At 47.9% G+C, this 23,431-nt stretch overlaps 1 protein-coding gene across 1 annotated transcript in view; it reads left to right on the top strand.

The window, feature by feature from the left end:
• ncf1 (neutrophil cytosolic factor 1) overlaps positions 1 to 23,431 on the top strand; it is a 72,511-nt gene that overhangs the window by 42,399 nt on the left and 6,681 nt on the right. The window contains 2 exon segments of the mRNA XM_080210900.1: positions 5,347 to 5,464; positions 20,900 to 21,007. Of these exon segments, the coding sequence (XP_080067026.1) occupies positions 5,347 to 5,464; positions 20,900 to 21,007 (226 nt within the window).

The raw sequence follows: 23,431 nt of genomic DNA, 5'->3' as shown, positions 1-23,431 counted from the left end.
AGCTGGATTTCAGAGGTGGGGTGAGAGTGAGCGCCCTTGACATCAAGGCCGCATTCGATCGAGTGTGGCCTCAAGGATCCCGAGCAAAGTTCTCGGCATCACCCCTCGGTCGAATTGCATTTTTTATTGTCCTTGTTTTGATCTTCTCCAAGAGGGAAATAGTTTCCAGCTAACTATCCATTCAATCATCTTAAAGGCATCAATTCTATCCCTTGACATCAAGGTGGATGTGGCGTCAATCTCAGCAGAATTGGAGTCAACAGGAATTCGGGGAAAACTCCTCTGGTTGACGTTGTACCCGGCACAATGGGAGATGGTTGTGGTGATTGGAGGTTAATCATCTCAGCTCCAGCACATCAGTGCAGGAGTTCCTCAGGGTTAGTGTCCCAGACCCATCCACTGCTTCACCAATGACCTTCCTCCTGTCATAGGGTCCAAACTAGGATGTTCTCTGATGATTCCACAATGTTCAGTATCATTTGCGACTCCACAGATACTGAAGACATGCAACAAATCCTGGAGAATGTCTAGGTTTGGGTGATAAGGACTTCTCTCAACCCTAACGGATCTGAAAATTAGAAAAGTAATGATATCATACTCCATTTCAGCAGGTGACCAGAGATAGAATACATGTTAGTCACGTGATATCCCTGAGCGTTGGATAGCTTACACAAGTCACAATTATAAACTACACTCCCTAGTCTCTACTCAGGAAGAAATCCACTCAAAGAACAACAGCCTGGGAAACAGGCCCTTTGGCCCAACGAGCCCGCACCGCCATCTTATTACGAGTCCCCCCTCCACCCATGACCCTTGTCTATGCTTATGGCCATCCACATTGAGGGGAGACTAATTTAGGGACAATTTGTTACACCAATCAGCCTAACAGCACATCTTTGGGGTGTAGGAGGAAACCGGAGCACCCGGAGGAAACCCACGCAAGCACGGGGAGAATGCACAAACTCCCACAGACACCGGCCCAAATCCATGTGTCTGCACAGCAAACAGCGATAGTCACTGAGCTGTCGTCTTGCCCAGCATCTGGTCCAGTTTAGGCACACACTAACCACATGAAGCACTAGGCCAATCTTGAACAACCAAGAGCAGCCCCAGTACGACCCATCGCGTGTATGCCCCTCGTTGGACAACAAGGTGGACCGAATCACCTGTGGATTAAAAGAGAAAAACTTCAGTATCATCCACATTCTTATACATTCCCAGGGATGTCCCAATGCTAATGAACCTTACTTAAAACAATCTCCTATATCCACCCATCTCCAACCCACTCATGTGCCTGTCTAAGTTACTCTTAAACAACTCTAGCGTGTTTGCCTCCACCACCTTACTTGGCAGAGCATTCCATACCCCCACTACCCTCTGTGTGAAAAATCTCCCTCTAACATCCGAATTATACCTCTCCCCCCGTCACCCTAACCCGTGGCCCCTTGTAACGTGCGTTTCCAACATAGGAAAAAGCTTACCACTGTTTACTCTATCTATACCCTTCATAATCTTATATACCTCTATTAGATCCCCCCTCAGTTGCCATCTTTCAAGGGAAAACAGCCCCAATTTGCTCAATCTTTCCTCATAACCCAGTCCTTCCATACCAGGCAACATCCTGGTAAATCTCCTCTGCAATCTCTCCAGAGTCTCCACGTCTTTCTGGTAATAAGGCGACCAGAACTGGACGCAGTACTCTAAATGCGGCCTAACCAACGTTCTATACAAGGTAGATCCTACTGATCTACTGAGTGACCGGAAAGAGTGAAATCACCAGTCAGTGCTAACCACTGTGCTACTGTGCCGCCCAATTTAGAATCTACTGATGTCCACGAAACCATTGTCCATTGTTGGAAAAAACTAATGTCCTTTAGGGAGGGAAATCTGCCGTCCTTACCTGGTCTGGCCTACGTGTGACGCCAGAGGCTACAGCAACGTGGGTTGACTCTCAACTGCCCTCGGGTAACTAGGGACGGGCCAACTAGCGACGCCCATGTCCCAGGGATGAATTAGAAGAAAGCAAAGTGGCATCTTAAGGTTGAGGGACTGCGGACAGGGATGGGGAAAAGAAAAAGGAGACTTTCCAGATATACCAGGCGTTTTTCAATAAGAGAGAATCTCACCATCTCCCACTATTAGCATCCTGGGGTTACCATTGACCGGAAATTGAAAGGGATGCACCATATAGATTAACTTCATGTCTTATACCGTTATCAGTCTCGTGTGTTTACCTTGTTATCACATTATTGCTAATTTAAGATTATTGTTATTACCGCAAACTCACTACCCTTAAAGTTGAAGTTTCAGGCAGTCTGGAGGGATCTCATTCACCACTCTGTCAGAGGAGTGGTTGACTCCATCCGTAGAACCTCTCCTGTGGCGAGGAGGCCATTCAACGCACCTGCACTGGTCACAATCCCACCCAACCCATTGACCCTATGTATTCACCCTGCTAATCCCCCCCCCTGGCTCTGAGGGAACAGGTTAGCATCGGCAATTTAACATTTTTTGGACTGTGGGAGAAAACCCGAGCACCCGAAGGAAACCCACGCAGACATGGGGAGAATGTGCAAACTCCACACAGACAGTCATCCAAGGCTGGAATTGAACCCAGGTCTTTGGCACTGCGAGGCGGCAGTGCTAACCATTGTGCCATTGTGACTCCCACTATGTTGGTTCTGATTCTTGTTGGCTTGGAGGATACCTGGGTATAGTTTCATTCTTTTCTCCCACCCCTTCATGTTGAATGGCATTTGTTCAGTCCAACTGTTGTGAGGATCAGTGGTTCAGAGCCTCTGCAGTGCATTAAGAGTTCATTCCGTACATTGAGACTGAACTGACTCTCCAACACAGCATCCTACCCAGGCTCAACCCCCCTGTCCTAGCTCCATGTATTTACCCTGCAATCCCCCTAACCTACACATCTTGGGACACTAATTCAGCACGGCCAACGCAGCTAACCCACACATCTTTGGAGTGTGGGAGGAAACTGGAGCACCCGGAGGAAACCTATGGGGAGAATGTGCAAACTCCAAACAGAGAGTGACTGGAGCCAAGAATCGAACCGGGGTCCCTGGCTGTGTGAGGCAGCAGTGCTAACCACTGTGCCACCGTGTCACCCCATCACTGTTACTCAAAACATTTTCATTGGAGTGGATGGCCAGTGTGCGCTCTATCTTGTTGATGAGTTGTTTCAATAGATGTGGATATTTGCGTTTCCACAATGGAATCTTCATTCCCAGTTGTTTTACAAGTTTAGCCAAATCTTTGATTACTTATTTTCCAGTTGTTTTTGAGCGTAGGAATCTTTTTATTCAGCTCAGCAATGACTCTGGTGAGTTGAGTTGCCTTTGTTTCCAAGTTATCTGTGAACTCCTACGTAAGTTTGATAGCTTCACTTGGTTCTCTTGCGAATCCTCCTTGTCTGACGATTTCACTCTTTCCGTTCACTCAGTAGACTCACCGTGTGTTTCTTAGAATTCTCCTTATCTGCTTTGACAGTCGGGATTTCCTCTTCCTGATCGCACATCCCGCCTATCATTTGGTTCAGGTTGATCGGAGTTTTTCGCGTTTGGATATTAATTCTGATTCCTTAGGCTGTGTCAGACATTCCTCACAATTGTTCACCCGAGATACCTGGTGCTTGAAGTTTCCCAAGTTTTAACTGAAGGTGTATCTTTGTTGAACTTGTGTGTACAAATTCAGCATTGAAGCATTTCGAGTCTCATTTCAAAGGGTCCACTTCCTGTGAGCGACACTCCAGTGTTCTCATTGGTTCTTGTTTTTTCCCTTTGCAAATTCATACATTAAAGTGGATTCTCAATGATGATCAGTTTATCTTTGGCAGATCATAATTCCTCCGTGCTATCCTTCAAGCTCACATTCTGTAACTGCGCCGTTACCAATTGTTTCTGACACACCTCAATACCTTTGCTAGCCATTCGATGTTCTTGATTTTAGAACATAGAACACTACAGCACAAACAGGCCCTTCGGCCCACAAGTTGCGCCGATCATATCCCTACCTACAAGGCCTATCTATACCTTCAATCCCACTAAATCCCATGTACTCATCCAGAAGTCTCTTAAAAGACCCCAGCGAGTTCGCCTCCACCACCACCGATTCCACTCACTCACCACCCTCTGAGTGAAAAACTTACCCCTGACATCTCCTCTGTACCTGCTCCCCAGCACCTTAAACCTGTGTCCTCTCGTAGCGACCATTTCAGCCCTGGGAAATAGTCTCTGAGAATCCACCCTATCTATTCCTCTCAACATTTTATAAACCTCTATCAGGTCGCCTCTCAACCTTCGTCTCTCCAGGGAGAAGAGACCGAGCTCCCTCAACCAATCCTCATAAGGCATGCCTCCCAATCCAGGCAACACCCTTGCCTGGATTGGGCAAGTATGTTCTAGATTGTCCATCACTGTATAACTACCAGACATCAGTATTTGGGATGATATTTGGGCATCACGGTGGCACAGTGGGTTAGCACTGCTGCTTCACAACTCCAGGGTCCTGGGTTCGATTCCCGGCTCGGGTCACTGTCTGTGCGGAGTTTGCACATTCTCCTCGTGTCTGCGTGGGTTTCCTCCCACAGTCCAAAGGTGTGCAGGTTAGGTTGATTGGCCGTGCAAGATTGCCCCCTTAGTGTCAAGAAAGTAATGGTAAATAGAATCATAGAAAAACTGCAGCACAAACAGGCCCCTCGGCCCACAAGTTGTCGGGTTATGGGGATAGAGCCTGGGGAATGTGGTCGGTACAGACTTGATGGGCCAAATGGCCTCCTTCTGCGATCTAGGAATTCTCTGATCCCACTTTGGGACACTTCTCAAGTCTCTTTGACCAAGCTTTTGGTCACCTGTACCAGTATCTCCTTATATTACTCAGTTACTTTGGTAACACCCCCTGTGAAGCACCTTGGGATGTTCTGCTATGTTGAAGATAGAACCAATACACTCAAAAGGAGGCCATTCAGCCCACAATCCCACCCAGATCCTAACCCCTTGTATTTTTCCTAGCTAGAGTCCTGACACTAAATTTAGCAAATCCACCTCACCCGCACATCTTTGGACTGTGGGAGGAAACCGGAGCACCCGGAGGAAACCCGCACAGACACGGGAAGGATGTGCAAACGGACAGTGACCCGAGCCGCGAATCGAACCCAGGTCCCTGTCACTGTGAGGCAGCAGTGCTAACCCCCAAGATACCGAACAAACACAAGTTATAGTTGAACAGGATCCATTCTGAGATTGTTTCTGATACATGTTCGGAAGAAATGAGTTTAGATGTGTTTACCAGGATATCTTAGGAGAAGATTAAGCCTCTCGTTTTACGTTGTAGGCGAACTGCACAAAGTAATCAAAAGCTACACGGCAGCCCAGGAGGATGAGATGACCCTGTGTGAAGATGAACTGGTTGATGTTATTCACAAATTGCTTGATGGATGGTGGGTGGTAAGGTAAGTGAGCAAAGTTTTCTTTTTAATTCATTCGTGGGACATGGGCGCTGCTGGTTGGCCAACATTTATTGCCCATCCCTAGTTGGGATGGTGGGGGTGAGATGGTGGAGGTGAGCTGCCTTCTTGAAGCTCTGTAGTCCACGTGCCATGGGTTGACCCACAGATAAACTATATGCAGCTTTAAATTGAGGGGTGGTAATTATAGGACGGGTGTCAGAGGTAGGTTCTTTACTCAGAGGGTGTGGAATGCCCTGCCTGCAGCAGTTGTGGACTCGCCAACTTTAAGGGCGTTCAAATGGTCAGTGGATATGGATAACATTGGAATAGTTTAGGTTAGAGGGTCATTAGATTGGTTCCACTGGTCGGCGCAACATCGAGGGCCGAAGGGCCTGTACTGCGCTGGAATGTTCTACGTTCTATATACTTCTCAGGGTGGCACAGTGGGTTAGCACTGCTGCTTCACAGCTCCAGGGTCCTGGGTTCGATTCCCGGCTCGGGTCACTGTCTGTGTGTGGAGTTTGCACATTCTCCTCGTGTCTGCGTGGGTTTCCTCCGGGTGCTCCGGTTTCCTCCCACAGTCCAAAGATGTGCGGGTTAGGTTGATTGGCCAGGCTAAGAAATTGCCCCTTAGTGTCCAGGGATGTGTAGGTTAGAGGGATTAGTGGGTATAATATGTAGGGGTAGGGCCTGGGTGGGATTGTGTTCGGTGCAGACTCGATGGGCCTCCTTCTGCACTGCAGGGTTCTATGGTGAAAGGAAAGGACTGCATTTACGTAGCACCTCTCTCAACTTCTGGTCATCCCAAAATGAGAGCTCATTTGAAGTCTCGTTAACATTGCAATGTCAGAATCGCTAATATAATGGGTTAATCGGTGCTTGGATTGAGGGATAAGCAATGGGCAGAACACGAGGTAAGATCCCTCCTGGCTCTTTGCGTTGGTGCTGAGAACCTTCCCACCTAGCAGGGGGCAGAGGACCTCATTGAATGCGTCATCTGAGCATCGGCACCAAGGACGGTGCAGTTCTCCCTCAGTATCAGCCTCGATCTTGGCGTGGAACTTGACCACAGGCCCTCATGACCCCTGCCCACTGAGCCACAGATGACACTATTTCAAGAGCAATACTCGACTGGTCTATAACAGAGAACTTGCACCTTCTTGGAGTCGTACGTCCTGTGTTGTTTTCACACTTCTCACACATTTGAGGCAACGTTGTGGTCTCCTCTTCCCAGACTGCTTAGAGTTTGCTAACTCAATACAAGATAGTATGATCAATGTTGTTTGGCGTCCATCTTGTAACATTTTGTAATGCGTAACGTTCGATCTCAGAACGTTCTGAAACTCTGTAGACAACCTGGACCACGTTTATTTTTAAGGCATTGTTGATTAAAAGCTGTCACGGCGACAGTGAACTGAAAGGATGTGGCAAATCCCTCATTTTCCAGTCGACGGACTAACTGACAAACCAGTGGTGGCTTCTCAACTCTTTGCAACTGTTGATTTGGACCAAGGGACTGAGTGTATGTTTGCTAAGAGCAAAGAACGACACAGCCTGGGAAACAGGCCCTTCGGCCTAACGAGCCGCCATTTTAACATTGGGAGTCCCCTTGTCTACGCTTATAGAACATAGATCATAGAACATTACAGCGCAGAACAGGCCCTTCGGCCCACGATGTTGCGCCGACCAGTTAAAAAACAATGACCCTCTAACCTAAACCAATCCCTTTCCATCCATAAACCTATCCACGGATCTCTTAAACGCCCCCAAACAAATTATGGCCCTCCACGTTGGAAACCAGATCGAGGGGAGACTAATTTAGGGACAATTTGTTACACCAATCAGCCTAAGAGCACATCTTTGGGGTGTGGGAGGAAACCGGAGCACCCGGAGAAAACCCACGCAAGCACGGGGAGAATGCGCAAACTCCCACAGACACCGGCCCAAATCCACGTAACTGCACAGCAAACAGTGATAGTCACTGAGCTGTCGTCTTGCCCATCAAATGGTCCAGTTTAAGCGTACGCTCAAGGTGGCTAGGCATTCTGACGATGGGATAGCCTGCCCCGAAAGCTTTCGCTTACAAATAAACCCGTTCGAATTTTAAACTGGTGTCGTGGGATTTCGTTCTGTTTTACCCCAGTCCAACGCCAGCACCTCCACATCATGACTCGTAACTGGGTAGCAAAATAGTTCGCAAAGGGGATATTATACTCGGGACTGACAGGTGAGTGGGTGAACATTCTGGCAAACGTGGGAAAATGTGAACTTATGAAGAATAGAAAAGCAGTAAATGATTTACATTGAGAGATGTTGCAGTGGGATGCGAAGCCTTTTCTTAGAAGCATAGGAATGATAGAGCACAGAAATGGGCCACTTCGCTCATCGTGACCAAACAGACCAAAGATACCCGAGGGGTCTTTCTAGTCCCATCTTACTGCACCCAGTCCATGGCCCTGCATCTTACAGCGCTTAAGAGGCACTTTTTAAAAGAGTTTCGGTTCTCTGCCTCCACCATCAACTCAAGCAATGGGTTCCAGACACCCACTCGGTGTTAAATAACTTTTCCTCATGTCTCCTCTAACCCTGCTATCACTTAGTTTGAATCCAAAACCCCTGGTTTTTTGAACTCGCTGTCAAGTGAAACAGTTTGCTCCTGTCTACTCTCTCTCTGTCCCTCACAATTTTGTACACTCCAATCATGTCACCCCCCTCAGCCTCTCCAATCTCTCCTTGTACAGTTCTACAGCTCAGGCAACATTCTAGTAAATCTCCTCTGCACCCTCTCCAAAGCAATTCTATCCTTCCTGTAATGTGGTGACCAGAACTGCACACGGTGCTCCAGTTATAGCCTCACCAGTGTCCTATACCGTTCCATCATTATATCCCTGCTTTTATATTCTACCTCTCTGCCACAAAGAACAACATCCCATATGCTTTCTTTCCAACCCTATCCACCAGTCCTGGGAGGGACCTGTGCGTTTGTCTGCAAAGATCTCTCACTTCATCCACCCCTCTCAGTATATTCCCATTTAATGTGCATTCCCTTTTACTGTTTGATTTTCTCAGCTTGGATCTTGTTTGTCTCTCCTGTGGGGACCATGAGTTGGATTCAATTTGAATTTATTTTTTCGAGCGAGCGAGGAGTTGAGTTCAGCTGTGATCGGTGCCACAGGGATCGGTGCTGGGGCCTCAGCTATTTACCATATATATAGACGATCTGGAGGAGGGGGCTGAGTGTAGGGTGTCGAAATTTGCTGATGACACGAGGATGAGTGGAAAAGCAAATTGTGCGGAGGGTGTGGAAAGTCTGCAGAGGGATCTGGATAAGCTGAGCGAGTGGGCAAGGACCTGGCAGATGGAGTACAATGTTAGCAAGTGTGAGGTTATCCACTTTGGTAGAAATAACAGTAGGAGGGATTATTATTTAAAAGGCAAAAAGCTGCAGCATGCTACGGTGCAGAGGGATCTGGGCGTCCTTGTGCATGAGTCGCAAAAACCCAGTCTGCAGGTGCAGCAGGTGGTCAGGAAGGCGAATGGGATGCTGGCCTTCATAGCGAGGGGGATAGAATATAAAAGTAGGGAGGTCTTGCTGCAACTGTATAGGGCATTGGTGAGGCCGCAGCTGGAGTACTGTGTGCAGTTTTGGTCGCCGCACTTGCGCAAGGATATTTTGGCCTTGGAGGGAGTGCAGAGGGGGTTCACTAGGCTGATACCGGAGATGAGGGGGTTAGCTCATGAGGAGAGATTGAATAGACTGGGTCTGTACTCGTTGGAGTTTAGAAGGATGAGGGAGGATGTTATAGAGATGTATAAGGTAATGAAGGGGATGGATAATGTAGAGGTAGAGATTCTTCCCGCTTAGAAAGGACAGCAGGACTAGGGGGCACAGCCTCAAGATAAGTGGGGGGCAGTTTAGATCAGAGTTGAGGAGGAACTTCTTCACTCAAAGGGTGGTGAATCTCTGGAATTCTCTGCCCGTTGAAGTGGTGGAGGCTGCCTCGCTAAATATTTTTAAGACGCGGGTTGATGGGTTTTTGATGAGAGAAGGGATTAAGGGTTATGGGGAGAGGGCGGGAATGTGGAACTGAGCCACGACAGATCAGCCATGATCTTATTGAATGGCGGGGCAGGCTCGAAGGGCTAGATGGCCTACTCCTGCTCCTATTTCTTATGTTCTTTCCAGGATGGTAGACCGTGCTGTCCCCGGGGATCAGTGTCATAATCGACTGTTTCTTTATACGAGTAGATAGCACAACAATTAGGATACAGAATGAAATTTCAAAATTTGCTGATGCTATCAAACTTGAAGGCAGCACAGTGGTTAGCACTGCTGCTCCACAGCACCAAGGATTGGGTTCCATTCCCGGCTCGGGTCACTGTCTGTGTGCACATTCTCCTCGTGTCTGCGTGGGTTTCCTCCGGGTGCTCCGGTTTCCTTCCACAGTCCAAAGATGTGCGGGTTAGGTGCCATGCTAAATTGCCCCTTAGTGTCAGGGAGATTAACAGGGTATATGTGTGGGGTTACAGGGATAGGGCCTGGGTGGGATTGTGGTCAGTGCGCAGTCAATGGGCTGAATGGCCTCCTTCCGCATTGTAGGGATTCTATTATAGCGAGGGGGATAGAATATAAAAGTAGGGAGGTCTTGCTGCAACTGTACAGGGCACTGGTGAGGCCGCAGCTGGAGTACTGTGTGCAGTTTTGGTCGCCGCACTTGCGCAAGGATATTTTGGCCTTGGAGGGAGTGCAGAGGAGGTTCACTAGGCTGATACCGGAGCTGAGGGGGTTGGACTATGAAGAGACACTAAATAGACTGGGTCTGTACTCGTTGGAGTTTAGAAGGATGAGGGGGGATCTTATAGAGACGTATAAGATAATGAAGGGGATGGATAGGGTAGAGGTAGAGAGATTCTTCCCGCTTAGAAAGGATAGCAGGACTAAGAACATAAGAAATAGGAGCAGGAGTAGGCCATCTAGCCCTTCGAGCCTGCCCCGCCATTCAATAAGATCATGGCTGATCTGTCGTGGCTCAGTTCCACATTCCGGCCCTCTCCCCATAACCCTTAATCCCCTCTCTTATCAAAAACCCATCAACCCGCGTCTTAAAAATATTTAGCGAGGCAGCCTCCACCACTTCAACGGGCAGAGAATTCCAGAGATTCACCACCCTTTGAGTGAAGAAGTTCCTCCTCAACTCCGTTCTAAACCACCCCCCCTTTATCTTGAGGCTGTGCCCCCTAGTCCTACTGTCCTTTCTGAGCGGGAAGAGTCTCACCACCTCTATCCTATCCATCCCATTCATCATCTTATACGTCTCAATGAGATCTCCCCTCACTCTTCTAAACTCTAACGAGTACAAGCCTAGTTTATTCAGCCTCTCCTCATAGTTCAACCCCCTCAACTCCAGTATCAGCCTAGTAAACCTCCTCTGCACTCCCTCCAAGGCCAAAATATCCTTGCGCAGGTGCGGCGCCCAAAACTGCACACAGTACTCCAGCTGCGGCCTCACCAATGCCCTATACAGCCCCAGCAAGACCTCCCTACTTTTATATTCAATCCCCCTCGCTATGAAGGCCAGCATCCCATTCGCCTTCCTGACCACCATTCACTATAACTCGCTGTTCTCTGTCCTTACACCAATTTTTAAAATCCAGTTTGACTTTCCCATTCCAACACTGATCCTTACAGTACCCCACAACCAGCCTCCCATCCTGAGATTCACCTCTGTTTTCTGTCTCTTAACCAGTTCTCTATCCATAGCCCGCTATCACCCCCAATCCCACCTGCTTGAATTTTCTGTACTAATCTCTTGTGTGGGACCTCATTGAAAGCTTCCTGAACATCCAAAGGAACCACATCCACTGGCTCTCTTTTACCTGTGCTACGGTGGGTTAGCATTGCTGCTTCACAGCTCCAGGGTTCCTGGGTTCGATTCCCGGCTCGGGTCACTGTCTGCGTGGGAGTTTGCACATTCTCCTCGTGTCTGTGTGGGTTTTCTCCCACAGTCCAAAGATGTGCGGGTTAGGTTGATTGGCCGTGCTAAGAAATTGCCCATTAGTGTCCAGGGATGAGTAGGTTAGAGGGATTAGTGGGTATAATATATGGGGATATGGGGGTAGGGCCTGGGTGGGATTGTGTTCGGTGCAGACTCGATGGGCCGAAGGGCCTCTTTCTGCACTGTAGGTTTCTATGATTCTATGACTGGAGCAATGTAGAGTCCAGTGAAGGAGAAAGGAAGGGAATATGAAGGTAAACCAGTGGGGAGCATGGAGACAAATTATAGAAACATTCTTAGGTATGAGAAAAGGACAAGATAAGTAAGGAGAAATCTGGGCCCGTTATAGGCAGGGACAAGAGGATTAATAACGGAAATGGTGGGGGAAACTAAACAGTTACTCTGCCTTTACAGAAGAGGATACAGAAATTTTAGGGAACTGAGGGACTTGTGAAACTGAGGAACTGAAATTGGTAATTTATAAGAGGTCGTACTCAAAAAATTCATCGCATTGTAGCTTGATAAATCCTCCTAGACCAGATAAGTTGAAGGAAGTGGCTGCAGAGATAGTGGATGCATTGCTGGTTATCTTTCAAAATTGAATAGGTTCTGAAATAGTTCCTGCAGATCAGAATGTAGCAAATGTAACCCCATTACTTAAGAGGGGGACAGAGAGAAAATGGAGAACTGCAGCCCTGCGAGTTTACGGGGGAAATGTGAGGATCTATTATAAAGGGAAGAATAATTAGAAAATCATGATGCGATTGAGCAGAGTCAACATGGATTGTTGGTGCGAGGAATGGTGGCACTGCTGCCTCACTGCCCCTGGGACCCATGTTCAACTCTGCCCCTGGGGCATTGTCTGTGTGGTGTTTGCACGTTCTCCCTGTGTCTGCCTGGGTTTCCTCCCACAGTCTGAAAGACCTGCAGGTGCGTCGGCCATGCTAAATTCTCCCTCAGTGTGACAACAGGTTGCAGAGCTGGGCCGAGAGGTGGCGGATGGAGTTTAATGCGGAGAAGTGAGAGGTGATTCACTTTGGTAGGAATAACAGATGTGTTGAGTATAGGGCTAACGGGAGGACTCTGAATAGTGTGGATGAGCAGAGGGATCGAGTCTGTGACACTAATAAATAAAGCCGACTTGTGACACTAATAAATAAGCTATAAAACTATTATGAAAGGGAAATCATGTTTGAGGATGTTACATAGAACCCTACAGTGCAGAAAGAGACCCTTCGGCCCATCGAGTCTGCACCGAACACAATCCCACCCAGGCCCTACCCCCATATCCCTACATATTATACCCACTAATCCCTCTAACCTACACATCCCTGGACAACTTTCAGATCCCTGAAAGTTGGGAATCAAGTAGATAAGGTTGTTAAGAAGGCATACGGTGTCTTGGCGTTTATTGGTAGGGGGATTGAATTTAGGAGTTGCAGCGTCATGTTGCAACTGTACACAACTCTGGTGCGGCCGCACTTGGAGTACTGTGTGCAGTTCTGGTCCCCACATTACAGGAAGGATGTGGAGGCTTTGGAGAGGGTGCAGAGGAGGTTTACCAGGATGTTGCCTGGTATGGAGGGGAGATCATATGAGGAGAGACTGAGGGATTTGGGGTTGTTTTCACTGGAAAGAAGGCGGCTAAGAGGGGATCTTATAGAAACATATAAGATGATTAGAGGTTTAGATAGGGTGGACAGTGATAGCCTTTTTCCTCGGATGGAGAAAGCTAGCACGAGGGGGCATGGCTTTAAATTAAGGGGGGGTAGTTATAGGACGGATGTCAGGGGTAGGTTCTTTACCCAGAGGGTGGTGAGGGATTGGAATGCCCTGCCTGCTGCAGTTGTAAATGCGCCTAGTTTGGGGGCGTTTAAGAGATCCGTGGATAGGTTTATGGATGAAAAGGGATTGGTTTAGGTTAGTGGGTCATTGTTGTTTTTTTTTAAACTGGTCGGCGCAACATCGTGGGCCGAAGGGCCTGTTCTGCGCTGTAATGTTCTATGTTCTATGTTCTAACTCGGGGATTTTCACAGTAACTTCATTACGGTTTTAGAAAAGCCGACTTGTGACACTAATAAATAAGCTATAAAACTATTATGAAAGGGAAATCATGTTTGAGGATGTTACATAGAACCCTACAGTGCAGAAAGAGACCCTTCGGCCCATCGAGTCTGCACCGAACACAATCCCACCCAGGCCCTACCCCCATATCCCTACATATTATACCCACTAATCCCTCTAACCTACACATCCCTGGACACTAAGGGGCAATTTCTTAGCACGGCCAATCAACCTAACCCCCACATCTTTGGACTGTGGGAGGAAACCGGAGAAAACCCACGCAGACACAAGGAGAATGTGCAAACTCCACACAGACAGTGACCCGAGCCGGGAATCGAACCCAGGACCCTGGAGCTGTGAAGCAGCAGTGCTAACCCACTGTGCTGCCCTGAGAAGTATATAGAACATCGAACATTACAGCGCAGTACAGGCCCTTCGGCCCTCGATGTTGCGCCGACCAGTGGAACCAATCTAATGACCCTCTAACCTAAACTATTCCAATGTTATCCATATCCACTGACCATTTGAACGCCCTTAAAGTTGGCGAGTCCACAACTGCTGCAGGCAGGGCATTCCACACCCTCTGAGTAAAGAACCTACCTCTGACATCCCTCCTATAATTACCACCCCTTAATTTAAAGCTACGTCCCCTCGTGTTAGCCATCACCATCCGAGGCTCTCACTGTCCACCCTATCTAACCCTCTGATTATCTTGTATGCCTCAATTAGGTCACCTCTTAACCTTCTTCTTGCTAACGAAAATAACCTCAAGTCCCTCAGCCTTTCCTTCCCTCCATACCAGGCAACATCCTGGTAAACCTCCTCTGCACCCTTTCCAATGCCTCCACATCTTTCTTATAATGCGGCGACCAGAACTGTACGCAATACTCCAAGTGCGGCCGCACCAGAGTTTTGTACATTTGTAACATGACCTCACGGCTCCGAAATTCAATCCCTCGACCAATAAAAGCTAACACACCGTACGCCTTCTTATCGTTAGTCATGGTCGATTCACAGTTCCTGTTGGGTTTTTGCGTTTTTGAGGAATGTATATTTGTTGCAGACCATGTAACGTTTCTTTAAATACTAGCCCATTACCTCAACTATAAAATAGTGGGGACAACACGGTGGCGCAGTGGTTAGCACTGCTGCCTCACAGCACCAGGGATCGGGTTCAATTTCTGGCTTGGGTGACTGTGTGGGATTTGCATGTTCTCCCCGTGTCTGCGTGGGTTTCCTCCGGGTGCTCCCACAGTCCAAGGATGAGCGGGTTAGGTGGATTGGCCATGCTAAAGTGCCTCTTTGTGTGAGGGGGCTTGGTCAGGATAAATGGTGTTCTGGCGATAGCACAGTAACAACTCTCACAACACCAGGTTAAAGTCCGACAGGTTTATTTGGTAGCACGAGCTTTTGCTTCATCAGGTGAAGGAGCAGCATTCTAAAAGCTTGTGCTACCAAATAAAGAACAAAAACAGCCCAGGAGACAGGCCCTTTGGCCCAACGAGCCCGCACCGCCATCTTAACATTACCAGTCCCCCCCTCCACCCATGACCTTTATCTATGCTTATGGCATTCCACATTGAGGGGAACTAATTTAGGGACAATTTGTTACACCAATCAGCCTAAGAGCACATCTTTGGGGTGTGGGAGGAAACCGGAGCACCCGGAGAAAACCCACGCAGACACGGGGAGAATGCACAAACTCCCACAGACACTGACCCAAATCCATGTGTCTGCACAGCAAACAGTGATAGTCACTGAGCTGTCGTCTTGCCCAGTATCTGGTCCAGTTTAGGCACACACTAACGACATGAAGCACTAGGCCAATCTCGAACATCCAAGAGCAGCCCCAGTACGACCCATCGCGTGTATGCCCCTCGTTGGACAACAAGGCGGACCGACTTAAAACCTGTGAATTAAAAGAGAACAACATTAGTATCATTCCACATCCTTTTACATTACCAGGGACGTCCCAATGCTAATGAACCTTATTTAAAACAATCCCCTATATCTTCCCATCTCCAACCCACTCATGTGCCTAAGTTACTCTTAAACAACTCTAGCGTGTTTGCCTCCACCACCTTACTTGGCAGAGCATTCCATACCCTCACTACCCTCCGTGTGAAAAACCTCCCTTTAACATCCACCTTAACCTTAAAGTCGGAGGTGTGGTAGATTGTGAGGAAGGGTGTCATAGTTTACAGGGAGACTTAGACAAGTTGCAGAGCTGGGCCGAGAGGTGGCAGATGGAGTTTAATGCGGAAATGTGTGAGGTAATTCACTTTGGCAGGAATAACAGATGTGTCGAGTATAGGGCTAACGGTAGGACTCTGAATAGTGTGGATGAACAGAGGGATCTAGGTGTATGTGTACATAGATCCTGTTCTGCGCTGTAATGTTCTATTAACCTGGTGTTGCGAGACTGCTTACTGTGCCCACCCCAGTCCAACGCTGGCATCTCCACATTCTGGGGATAGGGCCTGGGTGGGATTGCGGTCAGTTTAGACTCGATGGGCTGAATGGCCGCCTTCTGCTCCTCCTTCTGTAGGGAATCCATGAGTTCTTGCCATTGCTCCTCTCTGTAGGCACAGATCAGTTAGATAGGCGACATCTTTTCCCAAAAATAGGCGAGTCTAAAGCTGGAGGGCGTAGGTGAGAGGGGAGAGATACAAAAGGGTCCAGAGGGGCAATTTTTTTCACTCAGGGGGTGGTGAGTGTCTGGAACAAGCTGCCAGCGGTAGTAGTAGAGGTGGGTACAATTTTGTGTTTTATAAAGCAGTTACATGGGTAATTTGGGTATAGGGGGATATAGAAGCAATTGGGACGAGCTTAGTAGTTACAGGAAAAGAACAGAATGGACTGGTTGGGCCGAAGGGCCTGTTTCCATGATATAACCCTCTACGACTTAACTATCAGATTTTAAAATGTATTTTCCTAACCACCGGGGCTAACCTTCCCCTCATACCTTCCCCTCATAGTCCCTTTATTTAGATGAAAGATCCTAGTTCAGAATGAACATAAGAACATAAGAAATAGGAGCAGGAGTAGGCCATCTAGCCCTTCGAGCCTGCCCCGCCATTCAATAAGATCATGGCTGATCTGTCGTGGCTCAGTTCCACTTTCCCGCCCTCTCCCCATAACCCTTAATCCCCTCTCTTATCAAGAACCCATCAACCCGCGTCTTAAATATATTTAGCGAGGCAGCCTCCACCACTTCAACGGGCAGAGAATTCCAGAGATTCACCACCCTTTGAGTGAAGAAGTTCCTCCTCAACTCCGTTCTAAACCGCCCCCCCTTTATCTTGAGGCTGTGCCCCCTAGTCCTACTGTCCTTTCTGAGCGGGAAGAGTCTCTCCACCTCTATCCTATCCATCCCATTCATCATCTTATACATCTCAATGAGATCTCCCCTCATCCTTCTAAACTCCAACGAGTACAAGCCTAGTTTATTCAGCCTCTCCTCATAGCTCAACCCCCTCAACTCCGGTATCAGCCTAGTAAACCTCCTCTGCGCTCCCTCCAAGGCCAAAATATCCTTGCGCAGGTGCGGCGCCCAAAACTGCACACAGTACTCCAGCTGCGGCCTCACCAATGCCCTATACAGCCGCAGCAAGACCTCCCTACTTTTATATTCAATCCCCCTCGCTATGAAGGCCAGCATCCCATTCGCCTTCCTGACCACCTGCTGCACCTGCAGGCTGGGTTTTTGTGACTCATGCACAAGGACCCCGAGGTCCCTCTGCACTGTCGCCTGCTGCAGTTTTTCGCTACGTAAGTAATAATCCTTTTCTATGGATTTCCTTCAATTTGTCTTCTTAACATAATTCCACGTTCTGACTCTGTGTTATCTTGTTGGGACTGTGCGGTGGCACAGTGGTTTGCACTGCTGCCTCAAAGCACCAGGGACCCGGGTTCTATTCTTGGCTTGGGTCACTGTGTGGACTTTGCACATTCTCCCTGCTACACCCTAGATGGGGGTGTAGAAGGATGGGTTAGTAAATTTGCAGATGACACCAAAGTTGGAGGAGTTGTAGACAGTGAGGATGGATGTTACAGTTTGCAGAGGGACATAGATGAGCTGCAGAGCTGGGCCGAGAGGTGGCAGATGGAGTTTAATACAGAAAAGTGTGAGGTGATTCACTTTGGTAAGAGTAACAGGAGTACAGAATATAGGGCTAATGGAAGGAGTCTTAGTAGTGTTGACGAGCAGAGAGATCTCGGTGTACATGTGCATAGCTCCCTGAAAGTTGGCACCCAGGTTGTTAAGAAGGTGTGTTAGCTTTTATTGGTAGAGGGATTGAATTTCGGAGCCGTGAGGTCATGTTACAACCGTACAAAACTCTGGTGCGGCCGCACTTGGAGTATTGCGTACAGTTCTGGTCGCCGCGTTATAAGAAAGATGTGGAGGCATTGGAAAGGGTGCAGAGGAGGTTTACCAGGATGTTGCCTGGTATGGTGGGAAGGTCTTATGAGGAAAGGCTGAGGGACTTGAGGTTATTTTCATTGGAGAGAAGAAGGTTAAGAGGTGACCTAATTGAGGCATACAAGATGATCAGAGGGTTAGATAGGGTGGACAGTGAGAGCCTTTTTCCTCGGATGGTGATGGCTAACACGAGGGGATGTAGCTTTAAATTGAGGGGTGGTAATTATAGGACGGATGTCAGAGGTAGGTTCTTTACTCAGAGGGTGTGGAATGCCCTGCCTGCAGCAGTTGTGGACTCGCTAACTTTAAGGGCGTTCAAATGGTCAGTGGATATGGATAACATTGGAATAGTTTAGGTTAGAGGGTCATTAGATTGGTTCCACTGGTTGGCGCAACATCGAGGGCCGAATGGCCTGTACTGTAATGTTCTATGTTCTACGCTTGGGTTTCCTCTGGGTGCTCCAGGGTCCTCCCACAGTCTGAAAGATGTGCTGGTTAGACACATTAGAACATAGAACATATAGAACGTAGAACACCACAGCACAAACAGGCCCTTCGGCCTACAAGTTACACCGATCGTATCCCTACCTACCAGGCCTATCGAGAACCCTCAATCCCATGTACTCACCCAGAAGCCTCTGAAAAGACCCCGTTTTGAAAGCCATGCTAAATCCTCCCTCGGTGTAACCCGAATTGTGCGCCGAACGAAAACAAAGAACAACACAGCCCGGGAAACAGGCCCTGCGGCCTAACGCGCCGCCATTTTTAACAATGTGCGATTTCCATGTCGATTTGCTACACGCAGACACACACACGTGCAAACGTGTGCGCGCTCACACGTACACACATGCAGACAGACACGCACGCACAATCTGGAGTCCTGTAGAACGTTTCACAGTAACGGAACAAATCTTCTTTGCTTTTCAACGTCTGCAAATGTCCTTATTCATTCTCTCTGGCAGTTTTTTCTGTGTGTGGTGCCTGGTTCCCTGTAATAACACGGCGCCTCGTGTAACAAAGATGAAGAGAATGGCTATCATTATCTACATTAGTCAACTGCACCACAACACTTCCCTTTTTTCCTTCCTTGAACACTTTGAGGTACATAGTTGTCATCATTTTTAGCTGTATTTCCCTTATTGCCCCTAAATGTATTCTCGTTTGCAAATCACCAACCTGATTCAGTGCACTTTGTTGTATACGTACTTTGTAAACCTCACTTTCTTTTCCTTGTAGGACGCAGAACCCTACAGTGCCGAAACAGGCCATTCAGCCCATCGAGTCTGTACCGAACACAATCCCACCCAGGCCCAACCCCCATACATTTACCCTCGAACCTACACATCCCTGGACACTAAGGGGCAGTTTCTTAGCAGAGCCAATCAACCTAACCCGCACATCTTTGGACTGTGGGAGGAAACCGGAGCACCCGGAGGAAACCCACGCAGACACGAGGAGAATGTGCGAACCCCACACACAGACGGTGACCCCGAGCCCGGGAATCGAACCCAGGACCCTGGAGCTGTGAAGCAGCAGTGCTAACCCACTGTGCTACCATGCCGCCCCATATAATCCCCCTATTCCTGTGCTATTTCCTCCGCCAGCATTGTCCAACACTCTCAATTTATGCTCCTTATTCCCCTTGTACATGCGCCCATGCCCAACCCCACTCAGTGGCAACGTGGTGACACAATGGTTAACCCTGCTGCCTCACAACACTGGGGACCCGGGTTCAATTCCTGGCTCGGGCGGGGGGTTTGCACATTCTCCCCATGTCTGCGTGGGTTTCCTCCGGGTGCTCCGATTTCCTCCCACACTCCAAAGATGTGCGGGTTAGGTTGATGGGTTAATTTGACCCTAGTGTCAGGGGAATTAGCAGGGTGAATATGTGGAATAGGGCTTGATGGGATTGTGTAGATGGGCCAAATGGCCTCCTTCTGCACTGTAGAGATTCTATAACATAGTTTCAAACCTCCCGATAACATTACTGACCTTTGGTTTCCATATTTCATGAGGTGTCGCTAGTTAGACCAGCATTATTATTCTATGATCGCCCTTCTCAAGATGGAGGTGAGCCAAGTTCTTGAGCTGTTGCAGTCCATGAGGTGTAGGAACAGCCACAGTGTGATGAGGGAGGAGTTCCAGGATTTTCTCCCAACGACAGTGAAACAATGGCGATTTATCTTCAAGTCAAGATGACGCACATAGAACACTACAGCACAAACAGGCCCTTCGGCCCACAAGTTGCGCCAATCACGTCAATACCTACCAGGCCATAGGCCTATCTATAACCCTCAATCCCATTAAATCCCATATACTCATCCAGAAGTCTTTTAAAAGACCCCAGCGAGTTCGCCTCTACCACCACCACCGATTCCACTCACTCACCACCCTCTGAGTGAAAAACTTACCCCTAACATCTCCTCTGTACCTGCTCCCCAGCACCTTAAACCTGTGTCCTCTCGTAGCGACCATTTCAGCCCTGGGAAATAGCCTCCGAGAATCCACCCTATCTATTCCTCTCAACGTCTTATAAACCTCTATCAGGTCGCCTCTCAACCTTCGTCTCTCCAGGGAGAAGAGTCCCAGCTCCCTCAACCTATCCTCATAAGGCATGCCTCCCAATCCAGGCAACATCCTTGTAAATCTCCTCTCAATAGCTTCCACATCCAGGAGACCAGAACTGCGCACAGTACTCCAAGTGGGGTCTGACAAGGGTTTTACGAAAGGGAACCTTTGGGTGTTGTGTTCCCAGGTATCCTTCTAGATGGTAGAAGTCAAAGGTTTGACAGGCAATGGTGAAAATCGAGGTTTTCAATCAATTCCTCCGCGAAAATCCTATTTCACTTCTCTCAGGGAAGGTTTTGAGTCAAGTCACTAACTAACATCCACCTGCAGGTCCCAGGCCTTCCCTACTAGTTCACAAAGAATGACTCGTACGTTTTATTGAAACAGGAAAGGAGATTCTACTGGCTATTATCCATCTATGTACCTCCAGAAATCAGGAACAGCGGAGAAAGCAGGATTCAGCTCAAACAGAAGCAAGCAACCTCCACCGAGAAGGTAAGTCCAAATTGTCAAACACCACTGATAGGGGTGGGAATCTGACAGTTCCCACGCGTCACAGGACGCAACCTGGGGTTTAAATTAATTTATGGGATGTAAGCATTGCAGGCTAGGCCAACATTTATTGCCCATCCCTCCATTATAGAGCACATTTGAGAGACAAACATTGCTGTGGGCCTGGAGTCACGTGTAGGCCAGAACCAGGTAAAGAGGGCCAATTTCCTTCCCTAAAGGACATCGGTGAACCAGATGGACAATTGTTTCATGAGAGTTTTTAATGCCAGATTTTTATTGGATTCAAATTTCACCACCTGCTGTGTTGCGATTTGAAAGATAAATGATTTGGAAGATAATGTAGCTGGTCTGATTAGTAAGTTGGCGGATGACACAAAGATTGTTGGAGTTGCGAATAGCGATGAACATTGTCAGAGAATACAGCAGGATGTAGATAGGCTGGAAAATTGGGCAGAGAAACGGCAAATGGAATTTAATCCAGATAAACAAAGTGATACATTTTGGTAGATCTAATGCAGGGGGGAGCTATACAATAAATGACAGAACCATCAGGAGTATAGACACACAGAGGGATCTGGGTGTGCGAGTACACAGATCCTTAAAGGTGGCAGCACAGGTGGAAAAGGTGGTGAAGAAGGCATATGGCATGCTTGCCTTTATTAGAGTATAAAAGTTGGCATGTGATGTTGCAGTTATATAGAATGTTGGTTAGACCACATCTGGAATACTGCGTCCAGTTCTGGTCACCGCACTACTGAAAGGACGGGGAGGTTTTGGAGAGAGTGCAGAAAAGGTTTACCAGGATGTTGCCTGGTATGGAGAGTATCAGCTATGAGGTGAGACTGAGTAAACTAAGGTTCTTCCCCTTACAAAGACGGAGGTTGAAGGGTGATCTAATAGAAGTTTATAAAATTATGAAGGGCATAGATAGGGTGAAGCTTTTTCCCAAGTCAGAAATGACAAACACAAGGGGTTACAAGTTCAAGGTAAGGGAGGGCAAGTTTCAATAAGGATATGCGGGAGATTTTTTTTACACAGAGGGTGGTGTGTATTACCAAGTAAGGTGGTGGAGGCAGACACGCTAGGATCATTTAAGACTTATCTAGATAGCCACATGAACAGACTGGGAATAGAGGGATACAAACGGATGGTCTAGTTAGGGACACATGATCGGTGCAGGTTTGGAGGGCCGAAGGGCCTGTTCCTGTGCTGTTTTTCTCTTTGTTCTTTCGTTCTATCACGCCTCTGATTCCTGTCACTAAACTGACTTTGTACCCGCGCTGCCGCTGCCCCTTTTATTCCATGACTTTTAACTTTGCCAGCAAACCTGTTGCGTTGGCGCTTTATCTGGTGCCTTTAGGAAGTTCAACACCTCATCAACTGCATCACCTTCATCAACCGTCTCTGTTAACTCATCATAAACTCAGGCATGTTGGGCCTGTTCTGCGCTGTAATGTTCTATATAAACCTCCTCTGCACTCCCTCCAAGGCCAAAATATCCTTGCGTAAGTGCGGCGCCCAAAACTGCACACGGTACTCCAGCTGCGGCCTCACCAATGCCCTATACAGCCGCAGCAAGACCTCCCTACTTTTATATTCAATCCCCCTCGCTATGAAGGCCAGCATCCCATTCGCCTTCCTGACCACTTGCTGCACCTGCAGGCTGGGTTTTTGCGACTCATGCACAAGGACCCCGAGGTCCCTCTGCACCGTCGCCTGCTGCAGTTTTTCGCTGCGTAAGTAATAGTCCTTCCTACCATTATTCCTACCAAAGTGGACCACCTCGCACTTGCCAACATTAAATTCCATTTGCCATTTCCTGTTTGTTCCCCTGTTTGTTCATTCGCCTATCAAGATAAGTCTTAAATGTGGCTAAAGTGACTGCCTCAACCACCTCACTGGGCAGTGTATTCTAGGCCACTACCACTCTCTGTGTTAAAAGAAACTTCCCCCGCACATCTCCACTGAACATTTCCCCCCTAAACTTGAACTTGTGCTCCCTTTCTGCCCTGGGAAAAAGATTCCACTTGTTCACCCTATCTGTACATCTCATAACTTCCATTATCTTAGGAACATCGCAGAAGGGAAGGCATCGCCCATTGTGTTTGGTTTGGAATAGCGAGGTTTGCCTGTTCTTGTCTCCTCAGCACGGTGTAAAAATAACATGAACTCTTCTTTGGAAGATTAAATAGAAATTTGGAACAGTGAATTAGTATTAGGGTCACGTATCACAGTGCTAACATAGCTTAATTCTGCCCTTTTGCGTTACATGATCAGACTATTTCAGGTTGCTCACCCAAGCATTTTTTTTAATGGTTGTAAAGTTTTCGGCCTCCACTATCTTCCCAGGCAGTGCATTCCAAATTCTTAGTGCCCTCTGAGTGACAAAATGTTTCCCTCTGACTC

Source organism: Carcharhinus amblyrhynchos, chromosome 23 (assembly GCF_965287045.1).
Source record: "Carcharhinus amblyrhynchos chromosome 23, sCarAmb.v2.hapA, whole genome shotgun sequence".
In the NCBI taxonomy this organism is placed as follows: Eukaryota; Metazoa; Chordata; class Chondrichthyes; order Carcharhiniformes; family Carcharhinidae; genus Carcharhinus; species Carcharhinus amblyrhynchos.
The sequence above is the reverse complement of the archived record's forward strand: the minus strand, read 5'-3'. Positions and strand labels throughout refer to the sequence as shown.